Source organism: Podarcis pityusensis, assembly GCF_964106645.2.
Source record: "Podarcis pityusensis genome assembly, chromosome: 14".
In the NCBI taxonomy this organism is placed as follows: Eukaryota; Metazoa; Chordata; class Lepidosauria; order Squamata; family Lacertidae; genus Podarcis; species Podarcis pityusensis.
Genome location: NC_138039.1, coordinates 46,770,552 through 46,785,212, shown reverse-complemented (window position 1 = coordinate 46,785,212; position 14,661 = coordinate 46,770,552). Strand labels below are relative to the sequence as shown.

Genomic DNA, 14,661 nt, shown 5'->3' with positions numbered 1-14,661 from the left:
ATATACGTGCCACAAAAATTGGAGCCTTTCACTCAAGGAAAGGTGGTGGTGGTGGAGCAGAATTGTATTGTGCCCGGTAAAACAAGCATGGCTATTCAAATGCCAAGTCAAGTACTCGATGCTGTTCCCTGTAGTTCTCAAAGGAGACCTTAGAAGCTGCTATACTTTTACAGTTTTAAAATCAGAAGGTATGATAGGGGTTATGGGTGCCTCACGATGTTTCATTTAGATCTTGATACAGCCTGCTTGCCCCATGGATTCATCCACTTGTGGTGCCCTCAAGCTGGTCGCCAAAGCCCTGCTCCCGTCTAACTTAATGTGACCAGCAAGAACGAAGAGAGAACTCATAAGCTCATAGAAAGACAAGATGCTTTGGCTTAAATCTTTTAATATAAAAATTCACTGATGTACAAAAATGCTAAAATGTGACAAACTGTTCAAAATACTGGGATCGACTCTCCTGTTACACGGCTGTTGAAAAACAAAAACAAAAGCCAAACCGAACTTGGTTAAGAAGCAGTGAAATGTACATACATCACACCTCACTGTCTACTCAAGAGCAAATGGCATCTCCAGCTGGCCTCCCTGGGTGGCAGGCTACTCTCGATGCACCAGCACAAACAAGCCCAGTAGAAAGAGGACAGTGTACTGTGGGGGGAAAAGACAAAAGGATTTGAGCTGCCAAACACACTTACAGCTTAGGTATAAGAATGCACAATCGTGATTTGTAGAATAGAATGGATGACAGGCTACTATACAGGATCTCAAGATTTCATAGAATCACAACATCCCAGCTTAACAAAACAAAAACAAAAAACCTAACAGTAATGCCTTTAAAAATGTGGGCTGGTTTTTTTTCAGGGGGGGGGGTGTTGTTTTTGTTTTATTTTGATTATGTACCAGTAATTTCGGTTTTTATATTGTGATTTTATCCTGTGAACCCACTGAGACTTGTGGGTATAGAGTGCTACAACAACAACAACAACAACAACAACAACAACAACAACAACAATGCTCATCAAGGTGGCAAACTAATACCTGGCCAGTGGACCATACCACCACCTTCAGACTGCAGGTGGGGTTTACGTGATGGGATCAAACCCACCACCCCTGCTCTTCTCTCTCTCTCTCTCTCTCTCTCTCTCCACAAAAAGCCAGATGTCAAAGGAGAAATGGTTCTAGCTTAGCCTTCATCCTGACTGCGCTAGTTTATTTTTTATTTTTTAATTGAGGGATTTATCATGTAACACCCCCCCCCCCATCTGAAGTGGGACATCCCAGGCACAGGGTTATCACCTCCTTGAGGAGCCAGCCTAAAGAGATGCAATGGAAAACGTCTAGAATATGTAGAGTTTCTTTACCCGTTTGGAAGTCAGAGCAAGTCTTAGTGTGGGATGGGCTGCAATTCCTTGCCTTTCCCTATCATGCTAAGTCCTCATCAGTGCCTCCCCCCCCCCCCCTCTATGTATTCTGGCCTTTCCTCACCCCCAGTCCATGCCCAAAGAGTTAAGCAAAGCTCCAAGCTCTGCAAAGGGGGTGGCGGAGAGGATGCTCAAACACTGCGATCACATAATTAGAAGCAGATTCACATTGGCTGATCTGAACATAGCATACAGTGAGCATAACATACAACAATACAACCAACCAAATAAAAGACTTCCGTTATCCTGTATCTGGCCTCCTTATTTACTTCTTATAAATGGTTTCCTTTATGAATAATTATTAAGCTTTTTCTAATTATAACTTAAATATCCACAAAGTCTCCTGCAGACGTTAATTGAAACAAGTCCAGGTATGTATTTTAGGGCACTGTTTTGTGAAGTATTCTCTGCATTTCCCTCATGCTTTTTGAAACTCGTCTAGTGTGATCTCTAATTGCCTCTGCTAATCTAGCCAGTTCAATATACTCTAACAGTTTATCTTGCCATTCCTTTTTTGTTGGCACTGTTTCCTTTTTCCAGTTTTTAGCGGTTAGGATCCTTGCCGCTCCTGTGGCATAGAGGAATATTTTCTGATCTTCTCTTGCTATACCTGTGTCCATTATTCCTAGCAGAAAAACTTCTGTATTTTTGTTATGTTCATGTTTAATGAGGGTGGATTTGTGTATTGGGTTGTGTTATGTTGTAAATAAAATTCCAATAAAAATAAAAAATAAAATAAAAACACATTGTCTGATCTGTTTAAAAGGGGCTCAGGATCTCTATCTGGGACGGTATCTGACTCACTCATCTTGCACAATGGAACTTCATGTCCCCTTTCCTCTCCCCATGCGCCCACCCCCCCCACCCCACATCTGCTCCACAGGATTGGGGAAACCCTCAGAGCCAATTTAGGGGATATACAGGGGGAGGAGAGGAAGGAATTCTGTTGCACAAGTGGGAAGAACTGTGAAGAACTGCAGAGATCCTGCTAACAATTTTTCTACATAAAAGCTTCCTGCCTAAGGGAGGAGATAATTTCTCTAGCAGATGAACTGCGTGGAAGATCATACCTTAAATTTTGGGTAATCGTTCATAAGGATGGTCACTATTCCAATGTATGGCACAAATCTAAAAAGAAAGAGATTATGCCACTGTTAGACACACATCGGGTTGACTGTTGGTTCTGAAGATGCATTTGATAGATAGGACAAGGCTTTGCCCACATGGAGGAAAAACAAGATGGCCGACTCCTGAAATGGTACCAATTCAGAGAGCGGGTAGGGGACTGCAACATTTGCATGCTTCCTCTCCACAAATTCTGCAAGTTAAAAGTTAGCATATTGAGGGAGAAATTCTACCCCAGCCCCACCCCTTCTGGTGCTAGTTTCTTTTTACAGTGGTACCTCGCAAGACGAATGCCTCGGAAGACGCAAAACGCGCAAGACGAAAGAGTTTTCCGTTTTTTGAGTCGTTCCGCAAGACGAATTTCCCTATGGGCTTGCTTCGCAAGACGAAACGTCTTGCGAGTTCTTGCGAGTTTTTTTCCTTTTTCTTAAAGCCGCTAAGCCGTTAATAGCCGCTAAGCCGCTAATAGCCGTGCTTCGCAAGACGAAAAAACCGCAAGACGAAGAGACTCGCGGAATGGATTAATTTCGTTTTGCGAGGCACCACTGTACTTTTAACAAAGAGGAATGTTAAAAAATGTGAGGCAAAGACTGACAGCTTCACTGGAAATTGAACATGCAAGGTATGCTACACATTGTCCCCTGCTGGCTCATAGCTTACCCTCTTGCTCGCCCCACCACGTCTTTCTTCTCCAGCCAGTGCTGGCCTTGCTTGTACAAGCCTCTGTCATCAACAGCATTATTGTCACCCTTCGTCAAGAACTTGATGTCTCCGTTTTGTCTTAGGGAGGGAAAACCAGAGTTAGGTAGCTGCTGAAGGGCAACCAAGGAAGAATCCAGCAACTTTTTTTAATAAAAAAAAAAAAAAACTGGTGTGCCTCTTATTCCTCTGGACAGGATGCCATTGTACAACAGGGTTACAGATGTGTGCAAAGGTCAGAAATGTAACAAAACATGCCTGCCCCAGAGAGAGAAAATGAATGGGATGCAATTCTGGGAGAGATTCTACAAAATTATCATTACTGATTTTCATTTCGTTTATTAGTTACTTCTCATGAGACACCCCAAAGCAATTGGAATATAAATTATGCACATTCAGTCTTAGACAGCCATGTTGCATGCACTCCTGCACAAACACAAACACACACACACACACTACTGGGATACTCTGTCAGGTCCAGCAGACTACAGGGTTTAAGGGATGTTGCAAAGCTAAAGGACAGAGAAAATTTTATCAAGTCAAGCAACTGGGGAGGGGATCACATTAAAAGTAGTTCCTATCAAAAGACAGACAATTTATTTGGTCACTGCATATTGTATATACTTTTATGAGAATAGATGTGAGAGGCCTTCTTATAAACATAGAACACAAGATCCAATAAACAGTCCAATAAACTCAGCGGGGGACAACGACGGGGGGGGGGGGACCACACAGGAACAGCAGCATTCATCCAATAAACTGTGCCGATGCATAAAATAGCCATGGTTTAGATTCCACAGCTATTCCAGAACTGCAAATACCTCCACTAAGCCAAGGACAGAATGCTATTTCCTTTGTTATTTCCAAGGCAGCCAAACACGTTCAGACATCACACACCCTTATCTTGTGATCTTTAAAGGATCAGGAAGCAGCTTCCTCTTCTCTTCAAGCACTGGATTTAATAAAACTATTCCAGGTTTAACCAAACTAGTTTGCTGATCTGAATCAGTAACCAATTTCAAAATGAGGATCAAATCATGACTGCACTCCTGGTTCAGAGGGTTTGCTCAAGCCAGCTTGATGGTAACAAATGAAACTGAGCATAGAAGAGGAGAAGGGATTGCACAAGAACAGAACTTATTCTCTAACCTCTAAACCATGGTAATGTGACATCTGAATGCAGCCGCTGTCTGGAAAAGGATTCCAGCATAAAGCGACATGTCAACAGACTTTTGCAGCGACCGCCATCCAGAAAGGCACACGTACTTTTCATGAATTTTCAAAACCCGATGCACTATTGGAATTTCCCTTCCTTCTATCCTAAAGACCACGATTTCGCCCACTCTGATTGGCTCCTCGATACGATTGGTTAAGAACAGGAGATCTCCTCTGTGAAATGCAGGCTCCATACTGCCGCTGGAAGACAAAGCCATCGGTTAATGAGCACAGCGTTTGTGTCCTGAGATATCATCACCCAGGGTGGTTTTGAAGGGCTACAGGACTGCTAGAATGGACTAAACTACACCAGCTATCACTTTAAGAATGAAACACAGCGGGAATCTTCATGTGCATGCAAATGAATACTCCCGGGAATCTAATTCCTCATGTGCTGCAGTAAGGGGCTGTTATTGATTCTCTCCATCACCAGCATTATTTTATCCCAGGCACTGCTAGGTCATTACTTATGTCTGGGAAATGGCAAAGTGATTCAAAATCCTTAACCTTTCAAATTTTACAATAATTGATCTAGTGCAGGCAGAGATGCTGAACTTTGTAAGCATTGTGCATCTGTATGTTATGCCTCCAGTTGCCAGGAAATTCTGACATTCTGACAAGGAAAGCAAAGGCAAAGAGGGAGTCTTCTGGTGTCTCATTTCAAGCTCTAGCAGAAGATCTGCAGATAGTGCAAGCCATTAGCCATATGGGATGTAAGCTTAGGAATGAAGATTCGTAATATTATTTGGCTATTGCAATCTTAATCAACCTGAAGCCCTCCAGATGTTGGGACTACAACTCCCATCAACCCTTATAGAAAACAACTACATCTGAATGGCCCCAAACTGGGGAACATCAGCCTACTGTCTAAGACCAGGGTTTTCTTCAGAGCTGCTTCTTCCTGTATAAACATTTTAGAGAAAATTGCACAGCATCTGAAGCACTTCTTACAGTCCCACCACTGATGGAGGTTTGGCTCATAGGAACACAAGAAATGGCCTTCTCAGTAGTGGCCCCATACTGTGGAACAATACTCTCAGATGGGTGTATTTGGTATCCTAAGACCTTTTCAGTGTGTGTGTGTTTTTAATTAAAGCATTTTAGGATTTGTTCCATCTTTAAGGACTTTGTTTATATTTTAATCAGTTTTATTGTTAGGGTATTGTTTAATTTTGTTTGTTGTTATATGTCTTGTGTCTGCATCGCAAAGAAAGCTGGTATAGACATGTTATCGTAAGTATAGGCAGCAAATGTTTTAGGTGTGTCCGATATGTGCACAACCACACAAGCGTGCATCATGTCGAACCAGGAAGTGGCCCTAAAATGTCACAAAAAGGGGGAAGAACAAGGTATATGAAGGCTTTTCCATGGGTGTTCCGCTAAGAAGCTATTTCACACCATCGTGCTATGACCCAGAACGCAACCCCCGCGCAAATGGGGAGTTGCCTGTATATAAAATCCAGCCCATCTGAAGCTCCTTTACTGTACTGCCACACCTGACAATGGGAACTTTTCCAAGAAGTAATGAGCTCTACAGGAGTCCTTGACATGTTACACTCTTGTCCATGAGCCCATCTCATGGCACAGCTGTTAATGTTTAAAGCAGGGATGGGGAACCTGTGCTGTCCAGATACTGTTGGACCAGGACTCCCATCATCCCTGACCAATGCACAGAAGTTGGAGGCCAAGAACATCTGGAGGGCTGAAGGTTCCCCATTAAGTGGACCCAACTGCGTGCAGAAAGCAGAGAGATAAAAATTCACAAGGCCTTCTATCTTTGCAGCTAAAAGAGCCAGAAAAGAAATACACCGCCAGCTCTCTCAGGACAGTCTGTACTGAGGAAGCCAGGAAGCTGCACTTTATTGTGCCTTTTATTCTTCCCTGCCAGCTGACTTGGACTACTGATCTCTTGGCAGCCTTTCTTTTCATTTCATATGCATTAATATATGGGTAGGAAGAAACGGATCTTGGCTCTTCTCAAGCTGTGGGTCCATGTTTTCCCTTTTATGTAACAGTTTAGTACTTATTATTCACCTTGCTGGCTCCATTAGAGTAGCAGCTTCAAAGGCAGCTGTAGAAGACCTAGGTAACCCTGGGAATCTATCCTGGAGTATATGAAGATCTGCCAGCATTAGCCCAACTATTTTACTACTATAATCAAGCTATCAGAAACCCCATAGCTCAAGTGGCCACCAGTGGAGATGGTCTGGCCTACCTCACAGCAAAATGCAGGTTCAGAACTCTGGATAGCTTTACTGTCTCTTTCTGCTCTGCAGCCCCAGTTTTAAGCCCAACCCGCTCCCATTAAAAGGGCCTCAGGAGGCACATCTAGGAAAGTATTACACTGGAAGTCTTTGTGGTCTGCTGTCAATCAAACTAGACAACACTGGACTAGATAGCCCAAGGAGCTGACTTCATATGAATAGATATGTTCATATTCCTAGAATGCCTCCCCTCAAGGGCTAATTACTCTCTTCTTCAAACAATCTCTCCCTCCCTACATTAAAAGTGTAATGCCTATCTTGAAAAATACAGTTTACTTAATAACGGACAGGCCCTTTTGCATTCTGTCACCCAAGAAACGCACCCCCTACGTGGTGGGCTTTTGAATATTTTGGGGTTTGCACCCTGCCTTTTTACAGATGTTTGAATAGCAGTTTCTTGCTATTCTGGGTTTCATAGGCCCTTCTGTCAAGATGGCAGTGGTGAAAGGGTCTATGCTGGTTGGCAGGCCATGCCCAGAAGATGCTCCAGCCCAGACATGCCATTCCAGGCTATCTGAGCTCCAGCAATCCTTGAGGTCTCACCCTGCAACCAGAGATTCCCAGCACAGTTTTACCTAAGCACGACCACGATGGGGCTTTCACTGCCCGTTGCCACCATCAGCCCCTTCCAGATCATCAGCGCTGAGGAAACGATCATCCCAAAGTTCAGCACCTGGTAATACAGCTGGGAGGGGGTGAAGGGGACAAGGGTGAGGTAGGCACTGAGAACACAAAAGCCACCCCACTGCCCAAGATACATAGGCACAAAGATCTCTCTCAAGAGAAACCCCACTCCAAAAAGCCCACCCTGCTTTCTTTAACTGTAGTTGGCAAACTTGTTTCGTCTGCAAGTCCCATCACTGTCAACAGCACTACTTGGGAGTAAGTGGAGTGCAACCAGCAGCTTGCCTGGACATACAATTACATTTGAATTCTCAAGCACTGTTAAAACAGTGGAACCCAGTTCAAATAAAGTGGTTTAAACTGACAGCTTTAAATATTCTGAGACTCAATATTGTCTGGAGGTCAACATACTGGATCTGAATTTTAATGCCTATGCCCACTTTTGCACTAATCACACATCAGACCTGGAGGGTTGGTCATGGGTTTTGTAGCCCTTTGCCCCAAAACAGTTAGCCACACTTGCCCTTCAGTGCTTTGCTGACTTCTTGGGGGATACTGAAGACTAGTTTGTGCACAGTGGCCAATTAAAGGACTTCCAATCTTGCAGCAGGATGTTGGGACTTTGGATGGTTTTATAGGCGCTCTGTGCTAACAGCTCAACTCTTCCTGTATCTACTGATAGCAAATCACCTTGAGTCCAGCAGCTGAACACTGCTTCATGCAAGTGTCGCATGACAGCACCCCTTCCCACCACACCTTCAAGCTGCAATCTTAGCCACACTTAATTGAAAGTAAATTCTTTTCAATTGGTAGCACTTAGTTCTAAATAAACAAGCATGAGTTCATATTGCATGGCTTCAATCCTTTGCAACGGAAGCAGGCTCCACTAAACACAGCAGGCCTTACTTCCAAATTGCCTTATCTACAATCTGTTTGCTCTTAATCTCCAGTTGAGCAGAGCAAAAGGAAAAAGCATCCTTTACCTGGACAAACCAAGTGGGAGCAAGTCTGATCCAAGGTGGGTCACAACAGCATGATCACCATGCAATGATGCAAATATATGGTAAAAGATTAAGAAATCTGTCCCCAAATTCATGCTTGGTTAAAGGTAAGTTCAAGGTTGGAAAAGGTTGAAGATACCTGCCAAACCCCATTTCAAAGCCATCTAAGGCCAATTATAAGCACATACTGTATTGAAATCAATGGGGTTTCTTTCTAAATAAAGATGTTTAGCCTCAGGCTGTAAGCCAGGGGAGGCACATCATCAAATTTCCTAAAATTGCCACCTTAGACACGACTGACTTCTGAGTAAAATTGCTTTGCACACAGCAAGTGGCATACTACTTGAAGTACGGTCCCTCCCTAACATGCAATTTTAATTAACAGTGCACAGCATCATAAAAAGGATTTCACTGCAAATCAAGACTATAAAGGATCAGGGAGCAGCTCATTTTGAAAGACTCTGGAAATCCATTGCTTGTCAAATCAGACATCACTGAGCTAGATAAACATACAAGTGTCAACCTAGCAGAAGGAAGCTCCCTGTGCTCTTAAAACAATGAGCTATGTGAAGAGGGCCCATTGCGTAGGGGGAAAGCCACAAACCAACAGGCAAAGGACCTGCTTTGCATGCGCAAGGTCCTAGGTTCACTCTCCAATGGCATCTTCAGGTTGGGGGAGGCTCCTTGCCTGAAGACCTCAAAGAGCTACTTATTGCCTGTTAGTACTGACAATAATGAGCTAGATGGACCAGTGAGAATCCTAACTCCCAGCTTCCTATGCTCTATGTCAGTGGCTCTCAAAGGTTGTGGTGGGAAGATTCAAGGGCAATCAAAGAAACATTCAAACATTTCAGTGTAGTTTAGCACAGTACAGTAGTACCTCGTGTTACGTACTAAATCCATTCCGGAGGTCCGTTCATAACAGGAAACTGCCCGTAACATGAGGCGCGCTTTCTCCAATGGTGCCTCCCGTTGCTGCCGTGCCGCCGGAGCGCGACTTCCGCTCACATCCCGGGACAAAGGTTGCAACAAGGGGCATCTACTTCTGGGTTAGCGGAGCACATAACCCACAGCATTCGTAAGGGGGGGGGGCGGTACGTAACACGAGGCACCACTGTATCAAAATAATTATTTTTATTTGCAGAATGTGCACAGATATCTTTTCAAAATGAGAGCAAGAGCACCATGTGATACCGAGGACAATCCTAGCTGTGTTGTCCAATGTACAGTGGTACCTCGGGTTACAGATGCTTCAGGTTACAGACTCTGCTAACCCAGAAATAGTACCTCGGGTTAAGAACTTTGCTTCAGGATGAGAACAGAAATTGTGCCCCATTAGCTAAAGTGGTGCTTTAGGTTAAGAACAGTTTCAGGTTAAGTACAGACCTCCAGAACGAATTAAGTACTTAACCCGAGGTACCACTGTATTTATAATGAATAAAAAAGTTGGTGTGGTGTGAGCAAAGTTTGAGAACCACGGCTCTATGCTGTCTGTCCTAAATCTATGGCCAGCGAGGTTCTTCCATCACTAGGTAGCTCCTCCCTGCCTCCAAGTTCTGCCATTAAGGAAGGGAGGGATATCAAAGTCTAGTTTTGATTCTGTTAATGTTTAATTGTTTTTTAAATGATTTCCCCCCCCCCCGCCTCCCCTATGTTCTTAGCTTTCCTTGGTTTTATCTGCAAGCCGCCTTGGGTCCCTGTCAGGGAAAAAGGCGGGGTTTAAATTAATTAATCCTCCTCCCCCCTCAAGGCGACCCCTCAGGCCTTTGATCCTACGAGGCTACACAACCCCTCCCCCTCCCTTTTCTCCCCCCTCCCCCCTCCGGGGCTGCGGCTCCCCTCCCCCTCCCTTTTCTCCCCCCTCCGGGGCTGCAGCTCCCCTTCCCTCCCCCCTTCCTTTTCTCTTTCCCTCCCCCCTCCCTCGTGGCCCTCGGGGGCCGCGGCTCCCCGTCCCCTCCGGGCGTCCGCGCGCACCTGCCGCTTATTCATCCGCCGAACATCGTCTAAGAAATCCAGAGAAAGCATCCCGAGGGGACTTGGGGAGGGAGAGGTGGGGGGGAACAAAAAAAATGCCAGCACCGGGGAAACCAATGGAGCCCCGCACTTCCGCTTCCGGTCGCCTGACACCGCTTCCGCCCAGCCCGACCATGGAGATCCATTCCCCAGAGCGGCCCGAGGGAAGCTGGTCCTCCCCGCCCCGCCCCTCGCCGGGCGGGAGTTGGCGCGCATCCCGGAGCTGCACGCGCGGAGGAAGATGAAGGCAGAACGTTTAAGAAAACGAGGCGCTTATTTAAAAAAAATGATTTTTTAATAAATTTTGTTTTACAATTTCAGATAAACATTTCACATACTTGAGATATCCATGACTTCCCTTCTTCTCTTTCCATGGTCCATTTTATATATCTTATATCCCTGCATATTTTACAAAAACTATTATCAATCGGTTTTCCATTATTGCATCCATCAAAACTTATTTACACTGTTAAATTTATCTTAATGCTGCCAGCGTTTTCAGCTGTACACAATTATTTTCCATATATTCAACAAACGTTTTCCAAACGTCTTTCAACGTAGGTTCTTCTTGTTCTCTTACTCTATATGTCAAGTCTGCAAGTTGTGCGTATTCTGTCAACTTAAGTTGCGATTCTTCTTTGGTTGGTTCCTGGCTCATATTCCATTTTGGGACTGACAAAACACAGGCCACAGTTGTTGCACACATAAATAACATTTTCTGACATCTGGGGAAATCTCAGTCTGAATTATCCCCAACGGATAGGACTCTGTAATTTTAAGCGTTTTTTTCAATACATTATAAATCATTTCCCAATATTCATTTAACCTTTTTTTTGTTTTATTAATATGTGTGTGTGTGTGCGCGTGTGTGTGTGTAACGCCCTCCCACCAGATGTCAAAGAGAACAACAAGACATCTGAAGGCAGCCCTGTTTAGGGAAGCTTTTAATGTTTGATGTATTACAGTATTTTAATATTTTTTTTGGAAGCCGCCCAGAGTGGCTGGGGAAGCCCAGCCAGATGGGCGGGGTATACATAATAAATTATTATTATTCGTAAATTATGGACTCACAGAGCGCATTTCATTTTTTATTGCAGTGGTTTGGAGAGCATTTATGAATTTCCCATCCTGTCCAAAGAGGTAAAGGAGCAGCATTCTGTGCTCCTCCTTTATTAGCACAACATCCCTGTAAAGTAGGCAAGGCTGAGACTTGAAGGTCGCCCAATGATCACCAAAACTGCTCTGCTGCAACTCCCAGTGGCAGCTCCACCCATTTGCAGTGAGGAGAGACAGCAGGGCTTGTTCTGTTTGCTTCACTGGGGCTGGTTGGTTGGCATTGGGCTTTTCTTGCAATCCTAGCTGCAGCCGAGGCAAAGGAGGCATGGAAGAATGTAAGAAGTATTAAGAAGCAGTGTCCCTTCCATTAACAGTTTGGAGACTAGCATTTGCTTGTTTCCTTCTTCCTCTAAATTGCCCCAATGCATCGTGTCTCTTGCATTGTATGCCCAAGGGTAGGGCCTGTAAAGGTAAAGGGTAAAGGGACGCCTGACCATTAGGTCCAGTCGTGGCCGACTCTGGGGTTGCGGCGCTCATCTCACTTTATTGGCAGAGGGAGCCGGCATACAGCTTCTGGGTCATGTGGCCAGCATGACTAAGCCGCTTCTGGCGAACCACAGCAGCGTATGGAAACACCGTTTACCTTCCCGCCGGAGCGGTACCTATTTACCTACTTGCACTTTGACATGCTTTCGAACTGCTAGGTTGGCAGGAGCAGGGACCTAGCAATGGGAGCTCAACCCGTTGCGGGGATTCAAACCGCCAACCTTCTGATCAGCAAGTCATCAGTCTACGGTGCTTGTTTAAAAGGTAAAGGGTAAAGGGACCCCTGACCATTAGGTCCAGTCGTGGCCGACTCTGGGGTTGCGGCGCTCATCTCGCTTTCTTGGCAGAGGGAGCTGGCGTACAGCTTCCGGGTCATGTGGCCAGCATGGCTAAGCCGCTTCTGGCAAACCAGAGCAGCGCACGGAAACGCTGTTTACCTTCCCACTGGAGCGGTACCTATTTATCTACTTGCACTTTGAGGTGCTTTCGAACTGCTAGGTTGGCAGGAGCTGGGACAGAGCTCACCCTGTCACGGGGATTCAAACCGCGACCTTCTGATCAGCAAGTCCTAGGCTCTGTGGTTTAACCCACAGCGCCACCCGCGTCCCTGGTACTTTAAATAATAATGAAGTATAAATTAAGAGAAGCAACTGTGAATATTCGTCAGGTCTCCCAAAATCAAGTCCAGCCTTTTAACTTGCGAGAAGTGGGGTTACAGGGGACCAGGCAGAGGGCCTTCTCGGTAGTGGCGCCCGCCCTGTGGAACACCCTCCCATCAGATGTCAAGCAAATAAACAACTATCTGACTTTTAGAAGACATCTGAAATTTTTAATGTCCGTTTTACAATTTTTAATGTGTTGGATGCCGCCCATAGTGACTGAGGGAACCCAGCCAAATGGGCAGGGTATAAATAATAAAATTATTATTAATATTATTAAACCTCTACACAATATTAGTGTTATGTGATGAATTGGGAACTGTAAAAGGAGATTAGTAAATGAATCTTGATGGCTGCAGAAACCTACACCCCCCATTTAATAAAATGAAAACAATATTGCTATTATTTCTGGTAATTATGTTTTAAGAGCAGAACAACACAATGCACCTTGTGCTCCATTAGTTTTAATCTTGGACAGGCAGAAAATTATCAGGTGGAGCCTCATTGCTGCTTTTCCTATCTACTTTCTGCTTGTCGTAATGCATTTAAAAGATAGGAGCCCCAATATGTAAACATCATGCTTTTGGGCCCAGTGCAGTCGGGCCAGGATCAGTGTAATACGCTCAAACCATCTTCTCCTGGTGAACAACCTGGTCATCCAAATCTGTACCAGCTGAAGTTTCCAAACTCTATACAGAGACACATTGCAGTAATCTAGCCTAGAGGTTATCAGAGCACAGATGACAGAAGTTAGGCTATCCCTGTCCAGATAGTGGTGCAGCTGGAGGAATGCAGTCCGCACCACTGAGGCCACCTGAGCCAAGGATCTAGGAGAACCCCCAAGCTATGAACCCGCTCCTTCAGAGGGAGTGCAACCTCATCAAGAGCAGGCCACCTCCCATCTATCCAGTCTAGGGAACCGGCCACTAACAGTACCTCCGTCTTATCTGGAGGTCTTATCTTATCTGGAGGTCTCCGTCTTATCTCCGTCTTATCAGTTTGTTGGCTCTCATCCAATCCATTACCGAGGCAATACATTAAGTAGACTGAAATCTGAGAAGGAACTTAATGGTGGTGGGATCAGTTCGGTTCGAGGAACTGGCCTTATGGAGGAACAATACACAATGCAGTATTATGCGAAGATGCCATATGCAGTATTGGAAATAATGTATCTAAAGCAGTGTATTAGTCCTGGTTGAGATTATTGCATCAGATTTTTTTTTAAAAAAACGGGGCGATTACGTTTGAACAAAAACAGGAGTCTTGGGACTGATTAACCTGACTTAATGCAACACACTCATATGTCACTCATGTTAAACTCCTGCCGTAAGACTCTTGATGGTTTTGCTGTAATAGACTATTAAGGCCACACTGCTGGAATCATATTGGAGAGCATTGCCATTTTGGTTCATAGCTGGAGCTACTGCAGATTTCTTTTTGGAAAGGGCATATACTGTACAAGGGTCATGGGCTTGCCTCTGGAACACTAAATGCGTATCTAATATTCAGGTGCGCATGTAACTGCATAAGAAACCCAAATTATCTACTGGCTGGAGAGGGATCATGTTTCCAATTGCGCAACCTCATATTTATTGGGGAGCAGGGATATGTTGATATTGGCAGCCGTTAAATCTGACAGAAGCATTCAGATGCTACCTCTGACAAGTCACCCTCTCCCCACTTTGCTAGCAAATCTTTCTAGATTTTATTGCATGGGAGATGGAATCTGGAGGCATTAAAGTAGGGTAAGGTAAAGGTAAAGGGACCCCTGACAAATAGGTCCAGTCGTGACCGACTCTGGCGTTGTGGTGCTCATCTCGTTTTACTGGCAGAGGGAGCCGGCATACAGCTTCCGGGTCATGTGGCCAGCAGGACTAAGCCGCTTCTGGCGAACCAGAGCAGTGCACGGAAACGCCGTTTACCTTCCTGCCGGAGTGGTACCTATTTATCTACTTGCACTTTGGAGTGCTTTCAAACTGGTAGGTTGGCAGGAGCAGGGACCGAGCAACGGGAGCTCACCCCTTCGCGGGTATTTGAA

General features: G+C 44.9%; 1 protein-coding gene across 1 annotated transcript; it reads right to left on the bottom strand.

Moving 5' to 3' along the window:
* Positions 1-371: 371 nt before the first annotated feature.
* On the bottom strand, positions 372-10,481 carry SEC11A (SEC11 homolog A, signal peptidase complex subunit). The gene is made up of 6 exons (XM_080980599.1): positions 10,324-10,481; positions 7,300-7,409; positions 4,512-4,661; positions 3,207-3,326; positions 2,492-2,549; positions 372-648 (listed from the first exon to the last, which is right to left on the bottom strand). The coding sequence occupies exons 1-6, from the start codon at positions 10,372-10,374 to the stop codon at positions 598-600; spliced, it is 540 nt and encodes a 179-aa protein (XP_080836725.1). The 5' UTR covers positions 10,375-10,481; the 3' UTR covers positions 372-597.
* Between the last annotated feature and the right edge of the window lie 4,180 nt (positions 10,482-14,661).

What these genes read in the sequence shown, in the direction of transcription:
- SEC11A (XM_080980599.1), bottom strand. Translation starts at nt 10,374, where the DNA reads ATGCTTTCTCTGGATTTCTTAGACGATGTTCGGCGGATGAATAAGCGG. An exon ending in GGCGGATGAATAAGCGGCAG is followed by an intron (nt 7,410 to 10,323) that starts GTGCGCGCGGAC and finishes ACCCCCTCCCAG; the next exon opens with CTGTATTACCAGGTGCTGAA. An exon ending in GTGGTGGGGCGAGCAAGAGG is followed by an intron (nt 2,550 to 3,206) that starts GTAAGCTATGAG and finishes CTTTCTTTTTAG; the next exon opens with ATTTGTGCCATACATTGGAA.